Genomic DNA, 16,061 nt, shown 5'->3' on the forward strand with positions numbered 1-16,061 from the left:
TTGTTCTGACAGTGGGTAACATTTCTGAAAAACATAACAAAGGATTGTGCTGTTGTGCCAGAGATCAAGCCAAAAGTAGGTATTCTCACTACAAGAAAACAACACAGTAGACTCCAATTTTAGCGTTGGTTTAAGTCACGGTAAACAATGTATTTGTTTTATTTAATTTTTGGAAATTATTTACATTGGCTACGTCGACGCTACATTCTAATAAGGATATAAATATAAGTTTTTGGGTTGATTGTTGCTTGGTTGCTGAGGAGGTGTTTGAATGATCAATCATTTGATAAAGATTTTTGATTTTGTAGTCGTTATATTGCTATTATGTAATTTCAGACTAATTTGTAGTATTAAAAAAACTTTGTTACTCATAATATGTTTGGTATGTTTTTTTATGCAACATGACTAAGGCTTGATCTTGAAGTACACTGTAAGAAATCAACCTTTAGAGTCCGAATTTTTGGGTCATGATATCATCAAAATTGGTCACTAACTAAGTGACTGAAATAGTGACCAAAAATAAGAGTTGTTAATTTTTTATCGCTAATCATTTGTAACTTATACCGCGACTGCTTCTATGGATGCAGTTAGAGACTGATTTTCACAACGAATTTATCAGGTGATTAATCCTTGCCTTGATAAAAAAAAAAAACAATGTTTAAATGATTTTTTGCGTGTATGAAATATTTGAGAGATATTAAATATGATTTAAAAGTGTTTTTACTATGTTTTTTTTTAAAAGATAAATTTGCCCACCTAAATTGGAGTGTTTCTACAATGTTTAGGACCGTTAATGAAGAATTTCTTTTAGAGCAATGCTATATCTCTAGAAAAATAACATCAAGAATTCTTCAAGAATAAAGAGTAGTTAATCACAATGCACTATTTGACACAATTCAAGGAGGTGTGGCTGAAAAATATGAAGTGAAGAAATAAATCATGCAATTAAAACATGTCAGATGTCTCTTCAAAAATTCTTGATGTTATTTTTCTAGAGAAATAACATTTTCCTTTATGGAAATAGTAATCTAGTCTAGATAGTTAACTCGTCTAATAAGTTACCGGTTATAACTAACAATAACTAGCTAGAATTTAGTGTAATTGTGATCCTATGTTGGAAATTGAACTTGCTATAACCAGTGTAGTGTTGGAAACACTTGCATTTTCTATTAGTATTGGCCTCAAGGACTAAAGACCTACAAAGGATAACATTTGTCTTGTGACGTCATGGATACTTTCTTTTTTATTATTATTATTATTATTTTATAAGTAATTATTATTTCCTTGCATTTGCTATATAGTATTTCTATATCAATATCAATATTTGGATAAACATGAATGATTTTCTATACACATGTAAATCAACTTCAAACCTACCCTCTCTCAAACAAAAAAAAAAGGAAAAAAAAATCTAAACCTAACCATTTGATAAGTCTATAAATAGATGTTTAACAAATGAACCAATTACAAAACAAACACACACATCTATCATTGAAACTGCACAAACCATGAAGCCAACATTACTTACCTTTTCTCTCCTCCTCTTTTCCTTTACCTACTTTCCATTAGCTTTTGCTGAAATAGTTGAAGACATAAATGGAAACCCCGTATTTCCTGGTAGAAAATACTATATTGCACCACTTATCTCTAAAGGAGGAGGTGGTGGATTGAAGCTTGGTAAGACAGGAAACTCAGACTGTCCAGTTACTGTACTACAAGATTTTTCTGAGGTTGTTAGAGGCTTGCCAGTTAGATTTACCATAACAGTAAAACGTGGTGTCATCTTTACAACTGACGAAGTAGATATTGAATTTGTTAAGAAACCAAAGTGTGCTGAATCTGCCAAATGGGTGCTAGCTCATGATGATTTCCCTACATCCTGGGTAGGTATTGGTGATAATATTGATGCATTTCAAGGTAAATTTAAAATTGAGACAATTGGTTCAGGAGCATACAAGCTTGTGTACTGTCCATTGTTCAGTGCTCCACCTGGCGCTTGTAGTGATATTGGAAGGTATAAAGATAAGAATGGATGGCGTCTGGTCCCAACTGAAAATAACCCCTTTTGGGTTGTATTCGTTGATGCCACTGAATCTGAAAAAGCCGTAGTTTGAATCAAATCTCCAAGCTAGTAGTACTACTGAATAATATTTATGTAATAAAAATAGCTCTATAAAGGTTGCGCATCTTACAGGCCCTCCTATAAAGAGCTTGTGTACTATTGGAGTTTAAATATGTCTTTTGTTCTTGATGATATTTGAATCTTAGTTATGTTCATTAAAAAAAACTTCTCAATTTTCATCAAATAAGAGTTTCTAATTTGTTGGTCGTTAATCATTTGTGACTGATGTAGCGACTGATATTCAACAACCGCTTCTGTGACTGTAGTTAGAGACTGTTTTGAGACTGAATCAAGAGTCTCATTTTGCTTGTCCTCTTGATGATCGAATTTGCGACAGATTCTAGTGATTGTTTTGAACTGAACTTAAGTACCATCAGTGACTATTCTAGGTCACTATTTTGGTCTCTAAATGATGAATTTGTTTTAAAGAAATTCTTCATCAACACGGTCCAAAACATTGTAGAAACACTTTCCAGTGATATTTAACATCTCTCTAATATTACATACACACGAAAAACCTTAAACATCAATATTTTTTTTATAAAGGCAAGGACAAAAAAGGGGCTTGTGCTGTTTAAGGTTGATTTTGAGAAGGCGTATGACTCAGTGGACTGGGGGTATTTGGATGTAGTCATGGGTAGAATGTCTTTCCCGACCTTGTGGCGTAAGTGGATTAAAGAGTGTTTTAGTACGGCTACTACATCCATGTTGGTAAATGGTAGTCCCACTGATGAATTTTCGCTTGAAAGGGGTTTGCGTCAAGGCGATCATCTTTCACCTTTTCTGTTTTGATGGCGGCGGAAGGGTTGAACATCATGATGACAGCCATGGTCGATAATAATATCTGTACTGGTTACAACATTTGTTGGAATAAGCCCTAATAGCCAATCTATGTTGATTGGGATTGGCTTTGTATCATGATATTGATATAAGTATATACTGTGAATATATAATAATAAGACATTTCTTTATTGATTTTGTTTTGTTTCAAAATAATAAAGTCCCTAGAATAGTTAATATGTTTAATGGAACATTAAGTATAACTTAATTGTGAGACCCCGTTAAACATAAGGAAACTATTCTTAAAGTATCCGTAGTCAAGCTTTATTGAGAAGACGGATATCATTAAAGCATAGAGACTATTATGTGGGTAGACTGATGATCACATCTCACAGATCATGGATAAAGAGTTATCAAGTCTTCACATAGATATAAATATTAGGAGTAATATTTATATTGGATTGACCCGCCATGAGAATACTACATAGTAAAAGTTATGAAAAGTGTCATAAGATATTCTCATAGTGATAGTGGTGTATTCCACCCTTCGACCTGAAACCACTATGTACCCTAGATGTTGGAGTCGAGTGCTTTGTCACCATTCAAACGTTGTCCGTAACAGGATGACTATAATGTTGGTTGATGGGTATTCCACGAATCATGCTGAGGGACATGAGTGACCTAGATGGCATTTTCCCCTCCTACATAACAGGAGAAATGTCTACGGGCCCAATATTGAACTAAACAAGGATGACGCGGTCTATGCCTTGTGTTCAATATAGACATGAGGGCAAAAGGGTAATTATACACATGATCATTATCACAGAAAGGTTTCGTCATATCACATGACATTCTCGTCACTTGGGTAGCATTGATGTGTTGCTAGATACCGCTCACTGTTTATAATATTAAATATGTGATTCAATATTATTGCCAACGTTACGGGAACCTATAGGGTCACACACAAAGGACAGATAGATGAGAGAAATAAATAAGTAAGACTTATTTATAAAATAATAAGTAAGACTTTATTTATAAAATAATAAGTAGGACTTATTAGTAATTAAATAATTAAATATGATTTATTATTTAATTTATGAAAAATAGAGAAACGCGGTCCACCGTAAGGTACGGTGTGTTTAAGTGAAATATGGTGCACTGTAAGGTACGGTGTACTTGTCTTGCTGACCATACAAGTGATTCCATAAATTGAACCCTTGTGTTGAAGCATTACTAACTTTTTGGTTGAAACACTTAACCTAATTCTAAAAATTAGAAACCCTAGCCGCCGCTCTCTAAACCTAGTCTCTCTGAATCTCCGTTGGAATTGGCTAGCACCGGTCATCGGAGAAGTTCTGTTCGTGTGGACTGAGTAGAGGCATCGCTGCTTTGCTTTGCTCGTGATCAGAAATATTTCTGCTACAAAGGTTCTGCTCTTCAAGAGGTAAACACATGAATCTTAAAGTGTTTAAGTTTCTGTTTGATTTGTGATTAATGATTTAATCAAGATCCATTTCAATGGGATTTCTTCTGCAAAGAGGATTAAAATTTTGAAAACCCCCTCTTAAAATCCCTTCAACATTGGCGCGTCCAATCCGGTGGCCATTTCTCATCTTCAGTTTGCTGATGACACTTTATTGATAAGGGTAAAAGTTGGGCCAGTGTCCGTGCTTTGCGGGCTGTTCTTCTCCTTTTTGAGTCGGTGTCTGGATTGAAGGTTAATTTTCATAAAAGCATGTTGGTGGGGGTTAATATATCTGACTTTTGGTTGCCAACTAAGGCGAATTTGTCGAAGCCCGGTATTATTACTACAACATATCGGTTTTGTGTGGTTGTGTGCGGTCACGAGGAGGACGTTCCGCATTTGTTCCTCTCCTGTAGCACATTTTGTATTATGTGGCAGCTAGTGCGGCCGTGGATCAGTTTTAATGGTGCAGATTCTCAGGTGATTAAAGATCACTTTCAGCAGTTTGATTATTACACAGGTGGTCTAAAATCGCGGCGGTCTTTTTTTCGGTTGATTTGGTTACTGTGTGCTTGGATTGTGTGGAATGAGCGTAACATCAAGTTATTTAAGCAGAAAGAAAATACTATGTTTCAATTATTGGAAAAGGTTAAGTCTTATTCTTTATGGTGGCTTCAAGCCAAGAAAGTCCGTTTTGTTTTTGGTATATGTACGTGGTGGTCGAGCCTGCTTTTATGTTTGGGCATCGGCTAATCTGTATCTATATTCAGGTATTGCCATTGTAAATTCTTCGTGGTCTCTTTGATACACCTTGTGTTGAAGAGATTTCTTGTAAGTGTTAATATATATCATTTTTGGTTGTTAATTCTTTTTTTTTATCCTCACATGCAATGTAGTCCGAATGAATCCATATTGAACAAGTCAAAATACGAGCGCTCCTGAAATATACAGTTATCTTTTATTCTTTTTTATGCGGATGAGTTTATTTTTAATTAGGGATTGTCTGTTTCCTATTTTCATACCCAAAAAAATTCATTATTGTTTTTTAACCCTAGTCCATAATATAGTATTTGGCCTAATTGTAGATGCTTCAAGATTTTTTTTGAAACATGTAGATGCTTCAAGATATTCGCACAATTTCTTTCTTTATAAAATATTTTATTTTTGAGAAATGATATTTTGACAACCACTTTTTGAGAACTTTTGGACAACTTTCTCTCTCATACTCACATGATATTGTTATCCTCTCTCTTCCTTTTTCTCTCTCCATTGTTTTTGACCAATAAGAAGTGAGAAAAACAAGGTTGTCAACAAAGTTGTCATCAAATGGATGTCAAAATATCATTACTCTTTATTTTTAACCCTAGTCCATAATATAGTATTTGGCCTAATTTGTAGATGCTTCAAGATATTCGCACAATTTCTTTATTTATAAAACAATTTATTAAGGCAATAGTATACACAAGGTGTGCATATATGTCAATAGAAGAGTTACAAATTATAGCAAACAAAACTTATGAAAAAGATGAAGCTGACAAGCCTCTTAGCAAAAGATGCAGGGTGCAAAATGATAAATCTACAAACCATATGGATTGTCCAATGCATTTATAGGCCTAAAGCGAATTTTGAATTGAGACTTTTTAAATGTGTTGGAAGAGAAACATAAAATTTTAAAAACGTTAAATGAGTAATTTTATTTGAGGCATGCGAGACACTAAATGAGTAACATTTTCGGTCATAGTTTGAACATTGATTCATGAGATAGTGAGAGTATAACTTTGTCGCTTAAACTCAACCCCACTTGTACAAGAACTCTTTTATTCAAAAATTTAGTTTAATTAATAATATTTATTGAATCCTAACACATAAATAAATTATTTATTACGTTTACATATTTTGGTCGAATACAACTTCTCTTAATATATATTTCTAGCAACTAAAATCATATATCTTTGTTGAAGAGGCAAAAATGGAAGACAGCAAAAGTTTACAGAGAACCATCAATAAAGGACAAAACCAGACTAACCAACGTCCAGACAAGCAATAGGGCGTAACAACCAACTATGTTTCCCTAACACAAAAATGGCTTTAGCTGATTTCATCCACCAATACAAATGAATTTTTACTTTATCTCACGATTGATGAATATTATCTTCCTTGTTGCTAAAAAGCCTATAATTACGTTCATTCCAAAAAACTCAAACACATAAGGGCCAAAGGAGTTGCATAAACGATCTCGCCACAGTGCTTAACCACCTGTCGAAAAAGTAAACTAAACAGAATGATCGCAAATTCAATACGGATAAGCCAAATAAACTCCAGCCCAATCACAAACTAAATGCTAGAGATCCCTAATGTAACACCCTAAACTCTAAAAGTGATAAATTACGCTAATGATACGAGCATATCAATAATCTAGAAGTTACTTCATCAATAAATCACCAAGCATGCATAAATAATAGTTTTCTCAAAACATCGTAGCGGAATAAAAATATCAACACCAATACAATCAGTAGAACATCACGAAGTAGCCATGTCTCAAAATCATAATACATCACCAAGTATAAAATCTCATCTCAACAATTGAGTCAGAAAACAATAACTAGCCATAAGACTTCAAACATAAAGACATCCTAGTTAGAGCCGACACACAAGACTTCGAAAAAGCAGTAAACGAGGAAGCTCCAAGCTTTCCTCAAGCAACTCACCCAAGCAACAAACTAGTTGCACACCGTCTACCCATCCATACGGATAAGGAACGCGGTCAACCAAACGACCACTGGGGGATAGTCCACAAATCATAACAAAGGTATAACCAAACATAAGCATTCAAGGATTTCATGCATAATCACATATACATACTCAACATTCCTAGAACACTAACATCACATGAATATTATCCCCAGGTCAACATAGATCATATCATCCTACCTCTATCATAATACATCAAGTATATTTGTACTTTAAATCATCATCAAAACTCATCATTATTAATATCCATCAATATAAGAATTTCTCACCTTATTTCTCATTTAGCCTAATTAACTCAACAATTACAATTCATAATTTCAAAAGTATAAACAAGGAAATCATCGTCACCAAAAAGATCATCAAATCACATTCATATAAATCACACTTCATTATTTTCACTAAAATAAACATCATCAATTAAAATCACCAAGTACACAATTCACCAAGTTCACCAATGCACATAAATCACCAAGGTTCATCAAGCATATAATCAAATATGACACATTTAACAACTTCACCAAATGTATGCAATGCGCCTAGACACGACTTTATATGCATGTGGTACCGGTAACCTCAAGGTCGTCACATTAGGTATAATTGTATCATAAACACCGTCATTGAATACAAAGTATTCTACACCTTCATTGGATGTAAACATCCTAAATCACCTTCATTGGATATAAATATCCTAAGACTTATGATGCATGAACATATGACACACTATGCACATATTCAACAACAAATTCACCATCATTTTCACCTTCATTTTGCATACATGCATTCACCATCAATATCACCGTCATTTTCATGTAATAATTCAACAATTTAATTCATCACCATCATAATCAACACCAAAACATAGTCATGTTTATCACCAAACATTCATCAAATAGTCATCGCCAAAAAGAAACACATTCACCTCATAATTCACAAGTCGTGTTCAACAAAAGTCATCACCAACTATCAATTTAAAATCACCAAGGAATCATCATCAACAACTATTGTTAACAACAATCAACATTAACAACAATCAACTAAAGAATTAACAAGTTCAAAATCACATTTTGCACCAAAGACGGACTATTATCTAAATCTTAACGCTCCGCATATTATATAACAAATCATCATCAATTCATTCTCATTCTATCATATAAACATGAATTCAAAGTCTCCTACAAGTTATCCCATCATAAAACATTAGTTTGACAAAGTTCGTCTAAGTTTTTGAAAACAAGCATTTTCCGATCATCTCTAAAAGCAAAGTAAACCAATTCAGAGGCCTCAACCGAGTATATACACTAATCACATATGAGTGCAGTAGCATATACATATACGTTTCATAGGCTAATTCCGACAAATACCAAAATTCATCTAAGTTCGTAATGTTTCGCCGTTTTTCAAAGAATTCAAGTTTTCAAAGTAAAACCAAGTCAAAGTTCATGATTCCCATCCAAAACATTTTTATAAATCATAACAATACTATACAACCCTAGTCCTACCCTTTTTCCTTGAGAAAATGAGTTTTCGGAAATTTCATGTTCTTGAACCATTTTCAAAAAGTTGATTATACGATTCACAAAACCAAGTTCAATCTAAATCAATTGATGTTTTCTAAAGGTTTAGAAGGCTCAAATACATTTAATTACGTCAAAAGAATCAGTTTGGACGGTCCGGATCGATCCCCTAAAGTCAGGAACACCCAAAACAAGGGGTGTTGTCACTGACCAACTCGCTTCACGTGAGATAATCTCGCTTTAAGCGAGTTTTCTCCAGAACAATTCCCCTGTTCTGGCTGTTCCATTACGAGAATATGCCATCTTTCACTCCAAACCCCCTATTTTGATCCCTTTGACCCCAAATTCGACCCCAAAACTTATACACTTGATTACAAACATAAAAAGGCATTTAAATCAACAACAAACCACCATTTTTACCAATTCATCTTAAAATCATCATCTAGTTCATTTTCACCAAAAACCACCATTTTCTCAATTTTCATTCAAACTTCAAAAACAACCACACCAATCCAAACCCCATCAAGACACAAACATAAACATTAATGAAGTGAATTCAAACATGTTTCAACAACAATCACACACCAATTCATGATTTACACTCAAATAATCAAAATTCATCAAAACAACTTAACAACAACAAAAACTATGAAGTTTAAGCTCTTAACACAACACTTTCATGAAGTTTATCATACCCACAATTTCATGTGAAATAGGAGCACAAATTTTATCATTCAAAACCACAAAAAGTCACAATTATCACAAAAGCACTTAAACCCATAAGTGAAATTAAGAGATTATAGCTTAATTAGTGAAAAGAGACTATCCCCCTTACCTCTAGTTCTTCAAGATTCGAATTTTCTAGCTTCAATTTAGCTCCTAGCCACCAATCCCAAGATTTCTCTCTCTAGCTCTTCCTTTCTCCTCTAGATCCCCTTTCTCTCTTTGTCTCTATCTCAAAATGTTTTGTAAAAATGAGTGAATGAAGGCAATGACCTAATTTTCTCATAAGACTAGTGTTTATATAGTCACTACTCAAATGGGCTCAATCTCTAGTTGTCTTAATAGGCTCAATAATCTTACCAACTAATTCACCAAGTTACTACACACTTAAACCGTCAAAATGACAAATAGTTACCGTCTCTAAAATAATTACCACAACACACTAGTAACTTAGTAAAAAATAATTATCCCCAATTAAAGAACTAAAAACAACTCTCGTAACCAAATGACATAATTTACCCTTGCTCTTCAAAAGACCAAAATACCCCTGAGTCTAAATCCACTAATCCTGAATAAAATATACACAGAGACAATTAATCACATACAAACACATATAAACCCACATAATAAATAAATAAAATAATTCTAGCAAAAAACAGTCTGTTACACCTAAAAACCATACAATAGAGAAATAAATGTTGAGTTGTTTCCTCTTTTCCACACCCAGTAAAACAAAACCACACCTCGTGAGGAATAATCCCTCAAGTCACCAAATTTGCCTTGGGCGGCAACCTGTTGCGGAGAAGTCACCAAGCGAGAATAGACACCTTTGCTGGAACATATTCGTGCCAGATTAAATCTGAAGTTGCATCCAAGGAGGACTGTCATTTGTAGTGAGCATCTGATACACACTGCGGATGGAATAACCCTGAACCGGATCAAGCTGCCACCACCACTGATCTGAAGTCTCGGCCTGCAAAGTAACATCAGAAATAAAAATCCTACACTCTTGTAATAACTCCTGATCCCACTCCCAAAACCGTCTCCGCCACTGCCAGGCCACCACCCTTCCTCCCAACTTGCAACAAAGATATCCTCCACCATACACAACTAATCTACACACAAATCACGTAATCTCCTAAATCACATAGCCAACAATACCCCTCCCACCCACGGGTCAGTCCAAGAATAAGTATCCCTACTGTTCCCCATCCTTTTCGAGATACACTCCCTAAACCAACCTCCACCCACACTGCCTCTACCATCACGGACCTACGCCACCTCCCTACCCCAATGAGAATCGCGCCTCCCATCCTCCATCAGGAAACCACCAACCTCCCCATACTGAGCTACCAACACCCGATACAACAAACCGTCTCTCTCCACTAACACCATTTACCTAACAAAGCTATATTAAACTCTCTCCTCCTCCTTACCCCTAAGCCTCCTTCCTCCTTTCGGGAACAAACGATATTCCACCTAATCCATGATGTTTTCCTATGATCTTCACACCGTCCCAATTTTTTTTATTCAAAATAGATTCGTAGAAGAGATTATACCTAATGGATCTTTGAAGAAGGAAATAGCATAGACAGATAGAGAAGACATGAGAGACCTAATGAGGACGAGACGACCACGAAACGAAAGAAATATACTTTTCCAACTTGACAGTCTAGTCTTAATGCGATTCTAAACTGGATTCTATAAAAACAATCTCCTAGCATCACCCCCGATTGCAAGACCCAAATACGCAAAAGGTAACTTCCCCACTTTATAATTCAAAGTTGATGTCGCCGCTGCTAACCAAGAGTCTTTAATATTAATACCACTCAACATGCTTTTATAAAAATTCACCTTAATCTCGGACACACTCGAAAATAACAACAAAACATCCCGCAACGCACGCACATTAGCCCAACTCTTCTCCCCTAACAACAAAGTATTGTCAGCAAACTGAAGATGGGAAATGGAGCAATCTGCATTCGCCCCAAAACTATACCTAGAGTACAAATTATAGTCGACCACGACCTTCATCATAACATTCAATCCTTCAACTGCCAAAAGAAAAAGAAATGGAGATAAAGGGTCCCCTTGACGTAGACCCCTCTCCATAGGAAATTCCTCTGTTGGACTACCATTTCCTCCAAAGTTTCGAGAAAGACATTCGACACATAACTGCATCTAAATAATTCCAATCAATTAAACCATAAGCTTTTTCGAAGTCCGCTTTAAAAAATAGCAACTCCTTATTCATGTTTCTAGCTTCATCAACCGCCTCATTTGCTATAAGAATACCATAAAGAATTTGTCTATCTTGCACAAATGCAGTCTGCGTCTCTAATACAACTTTACCAACTATCAACCGCAAACTGCTTGCGAGAAGCTCACCCGTATTTTGTACAAGCTTCCCACCAACGATATTGGAGGAAAATCATTCAGCTTATGAGGACTATCAACCTTTGGTATAAGTGCGATAAAAGTATTATTAATGCCCTTTGTCAACTTGCCATTCTGATGGAATTCAGTCACAAACCGTAAGATATCCTCCTTTAAATCAGGCCAACAATCCTTGATGAAACAAAAAATTATGTCGTCAGGTCCAGAACTTTTGTAACTGTCGCAATCCCACACAACCGCTTTCACCTCTTCAACACCAAACGACCTGACTAAAATCGCGCCATCGCAGTGAGATAATCTGTGAAACACCAAATTATCCACCCATGGTCTCAATGCATTACTCGACTGAAAGTGAGCCTAGAAATGTTTCGAAACTGTGGCCCGGATAGGATGCACACCCTCCACCTGAACACCATCAACTAAAAGAGACAAAATTGAATTTCCACAAAGCCGACCAACCATAACTGAATGAAAATACTTAGAATTTGCATCCCCTTCTTACGGCCATAAAAAGCATGATGGCTGCCAACATATACTAGTATTCATACGATCCAAAGAATGGATGTCAAAAGTACTACCATGCAATTCCGCGAGCTCCAACTCTGATAACTTGGCCACCTCCCCTTTGGCATCTAACTCTGAAACCCGCACCTTTAATGCTTGAATTCTACTTGGCAAATTTTTCACATGTAGCCTATGCCACTCTTTGACAGCTTTTTTTATCAGCTTCAACTTTTCCTTTAACACAAAACTGCCCCAACCATCGACCTGAAATGACTTCCAAGTATCACTGACAAATTGTTTGTAACTCGGAATTTTCGTCCAACATTTCAACATTTGAGAAGGTTCGGGGCCCAATTTTATTCATCAATCGTTAAAAATAAAGGGCAATGATCAAACAAACCCCACAATTTGGTCACCTGCATACATCTCGGCCAGACAAAGCACCAATTCTCATATAACAAAAAACAATCAATTCGACTCATGGACAACCTATCTCCTTTGTACCACGTATATTTGCAGCCATAAAGAGGAAGATCCACCATCACATTATCCTCAATAAACCGATTAAAAGGAACCACATTCGGCCAACTAGAATTTGTTATGACGGAACGCCGCTCCTCCAGAGACCTCACATCATGAAAATCACCACAGATACAAACCTTTTTCCCCACCAACCGCTGCAATTTCGTAGATAATCTGGCCCATAACAAATGTTTCACACCAATATCGCAAGAAGCGTATACGTTAGCGAGGTGAAATTGTTTATTAGACTGAATAAACATGCCAAGGATAAAAACCACATACTCCAAGCTTACTGTTGACCACACCTCCACCAAGGAGTGATCCCATAGAATAAATAAAGCACCTGATGCCCCCACCGAAGGACGGTACGAATAAGCATGAGGGGTACCGCCCCATAAAGAGGCACATCAAAAATCATCACAAACAGATAACTTTGTTTCCTATAAACAAAATATAGAAGGCTCCTTCTCCTCTACCAAAGTACGAACCTCCTTTCTATTCTCTCCCCCCCCCCCCCCCCCCCCCCCCCCCAAAATCCACTCACATTCCAAGAGATAATCTTCATCAGATCTCCCATCCCCCTACCCCCACCACCTCACTACCACCATAACCCTAAGTTCCCCGACCTGCTCTAGATAACACATTGAACATATTTGCAGGATCTCCATTAAATTTAACACAAAATGCCTTTCCGATACTCCGCACATTCTCAAATGCAACCTTCTCATTACCGTGCATAACCACCCAATTTTTCCAATCATTATTCACTGATGCAGAAGAAGGATCATCATAATTAGAGCCCTGGTTCACCACCTCCACACCACTACACGCCTCCCTCTTAACACTCCTCTTTCAAACTTTATTTTTTCAAATTTTAAGAACCTCATTCCGATCCTTAGAAGGTAATTGGGCAACTTTCTTCCAATTAAGCACATATTGGCTGCACCATTGGATTTCATAGTGTTATTACGCTTCTTTTTAGTTGAAAAATGAGACCGGCATCGCCGTGATTGTGATCATGTAACCACTCTAAGCTCCACGGACCCGAATTTGACGAACAACTAACATCATATATTAATAGAAGTTTGAAGAAAAAAATAATACAACTCTCCATTTAACTATCAATCGAGTTTGGTGCAAAAAGGTTTAAAGAATTTGACTTCCAAACATATATTTAATGTGAAAGATTTTGAGGCCTAATATGAAACTTAAATAATTTGGAGGCTTAAAACCCTTGCTTTGGTGACAGCCTCTAAAGCCAACCCTGCTACAAACAAGAGGATTCCTACCTTCTCTCAGTCATTTTCATTTCCGAATTTTAATTAAAAAATAAATTATCACATTCAAAGAGTCAAATTATGTGCGCTCCTGAAATATAAAATCACGTTTACTCTCCTCGAAACATACACACAAAATGAAGGTTATAAAATGCGAACCATCTTTTATTTTTTATTATAGGGATTGTGTATGTTTACTATTTTTTCTTACTAAAATTTATTGTTATTCGTACCAAAAGGAATTCAATATCGGTTTTTAACCCTAGTCCATAATATAGTATTTGGCCTAATAGAAGGTGCTTCAAGATATTCGCATAATTTATCTATATCTATATTTATACTATATATAAAGAAAATAACTCATTTCAACTCTTTTTGGTTGGTTTTTTTCTCTTTCCAAAAATGCCCACAATTTTCAATACAAATAACACATGTAACAAATAGATCTATACTATATATAAAGAAAACTACCCCTTTCAGCACACTTTTGGGTTGGAATTTTCTTTCCAAAAATACCCTTAATTTTAAATACAAATAGCCAATTAATAATCAATGTCACTAATCGTCACCGTTAACTTTCTTTTACCCCGTTAACAAACAGATCAAACTCACAAAAAGTTTATAAATTATATTTGCATTCTTTATGTCTCTTCTCATGAATTCAAATCGATCCAGAATTCATCATAGTACCCTCTGATCACATCTCATCACCTCTAAAAAATTAGAAAGTTCCAAGGCTCACGAACTTGATTAATACTTCTGAAGCACCATTGAATGGAATATCTTTAAGGTCCACTTCATGAATTGAATATCTTTCTGTTTTATCCTTCGAGCAATTTACTTTCCGCCAACATTACAATTCAAGCTTTGTTTTTACTTTTTTTTGTTAGAAGAATGAATGGATCAGAATTCGAGAAAATCAAAGTTGAACAATAATCATTTATGAAAAACAATAATCCAAAGTTTATGTTTTTTCCTGCTTTATTTCTCACGAGTCTATGAGTTTTTTTTAATTTTTTTTTAAACAAAAATAATAGCCGATGAGGATTGGATTGTAAATCCTCTAAAAAAAAATTAGTAACAAACGTGAGCAAAAAATATTGTTAAATATTGGACTTTAAATCCTCTAAAAAAAGATTAGTAACAAACATGAGCAAAAAATTATGTTAAAGATTAGACTTTAAATCATCTAATAAAAGATTAGTAACAAACGTGAGAAAAAAAAAAGATTAGTAACAAACTAAGCAAAAAATAATGTTAAAAATTGGACGTTAGATCCTCCGATAAAAATATCAGTAACAAACGTGAGCAAAATATTATAATTCAAAATCTTTTAGAAAAAGATTTCTTAGCACTATATTAAATGGACTATAAATCCTCTAAAAAAAGATTAGTAACAAACGTGAGCAAAAATATTGTTAAAGATTGGACTTTAAATCCTCTAAAAAAATATTACTAACAAACATGAGCAAAAAATAATGTCAAATATTAGACTTTAAATCCTCTAATAAAAGATTAGTAACAAACGTGAGCAAAAAAAAAATAAAAGATTAGTAACAAACATGAGAAAAAAATAATGTTAAAAATTGGACTTTAAATCCTCTAATAAAAATATTAGTAATAAACGTGAGCAAAATATTATGATTCAAATCTTTTAGTAAAAGATTTGTTAGCACTATATTAAAAATATGGGAAAATTATAATAACCTCCCCTAAGGTTTATCTAAATACAACTAACAGCCCCTTTATTTGTTCAAATATAAGGGACCTCCCCTGCCGCTAGAATCTATTAATAAGTATGGTTCTCACAGTTCATAGTTCGTTCCCGCATTGTTTAGTTTTTCTTAACCTTTCTTCGCCCTCTGCATCAGAATTCAGAATTAACCTGTAAGTTTTTTTTTCTTTCATGTTACAACTAATCAAAGTTGATTAATTTTATGGATTATTTGACTTTGCTAGTTTATAAGTGATTATGATTCAAATTATTTACGATTAATTTTAAGAAT

General features: G+C 34.9%; 1 protein-coding gene across 1 annotated transcript; it reads left to right on the forward strand.

The window, feature by feature from the left end:
* Positions 1-1,466: 1,466 nt before the first annotated feature.
* Positions 1,467-3,093, forward strand: LOC146916926 (kunitz-type serine protease inhibitor DrTI-like). Its single transcript, XM_085718798.1, has one exon. It carries the CDS (start codon positions 1,509-1,511, stop codon positions 2,112-2,114), a length of 606 nt encoding a protein of 201 aa, XP_085574924.1. The 5' UTR covers positions 1,467-1,508; the 3' UTR covers positions 2,115-3,093.
* The last annotated feature ends 12,968 nt before the right edge of the window (positions 3,094-16,061 follow it).

The sequence above is a fragment of the Medicago sativa genome, chromosome 6, assembly GCF_051527215.1.
Source record: "Medicago sativa cultivar Bolivia chromosome 6, Bolivia_mono, whole genome shotgun sequence".
NCBI lineage: Eukaryota > Viridiplantae > Streptophyta > Magnoliopsida > Fabales > Fabaceae > Medicago > Medicago sativa.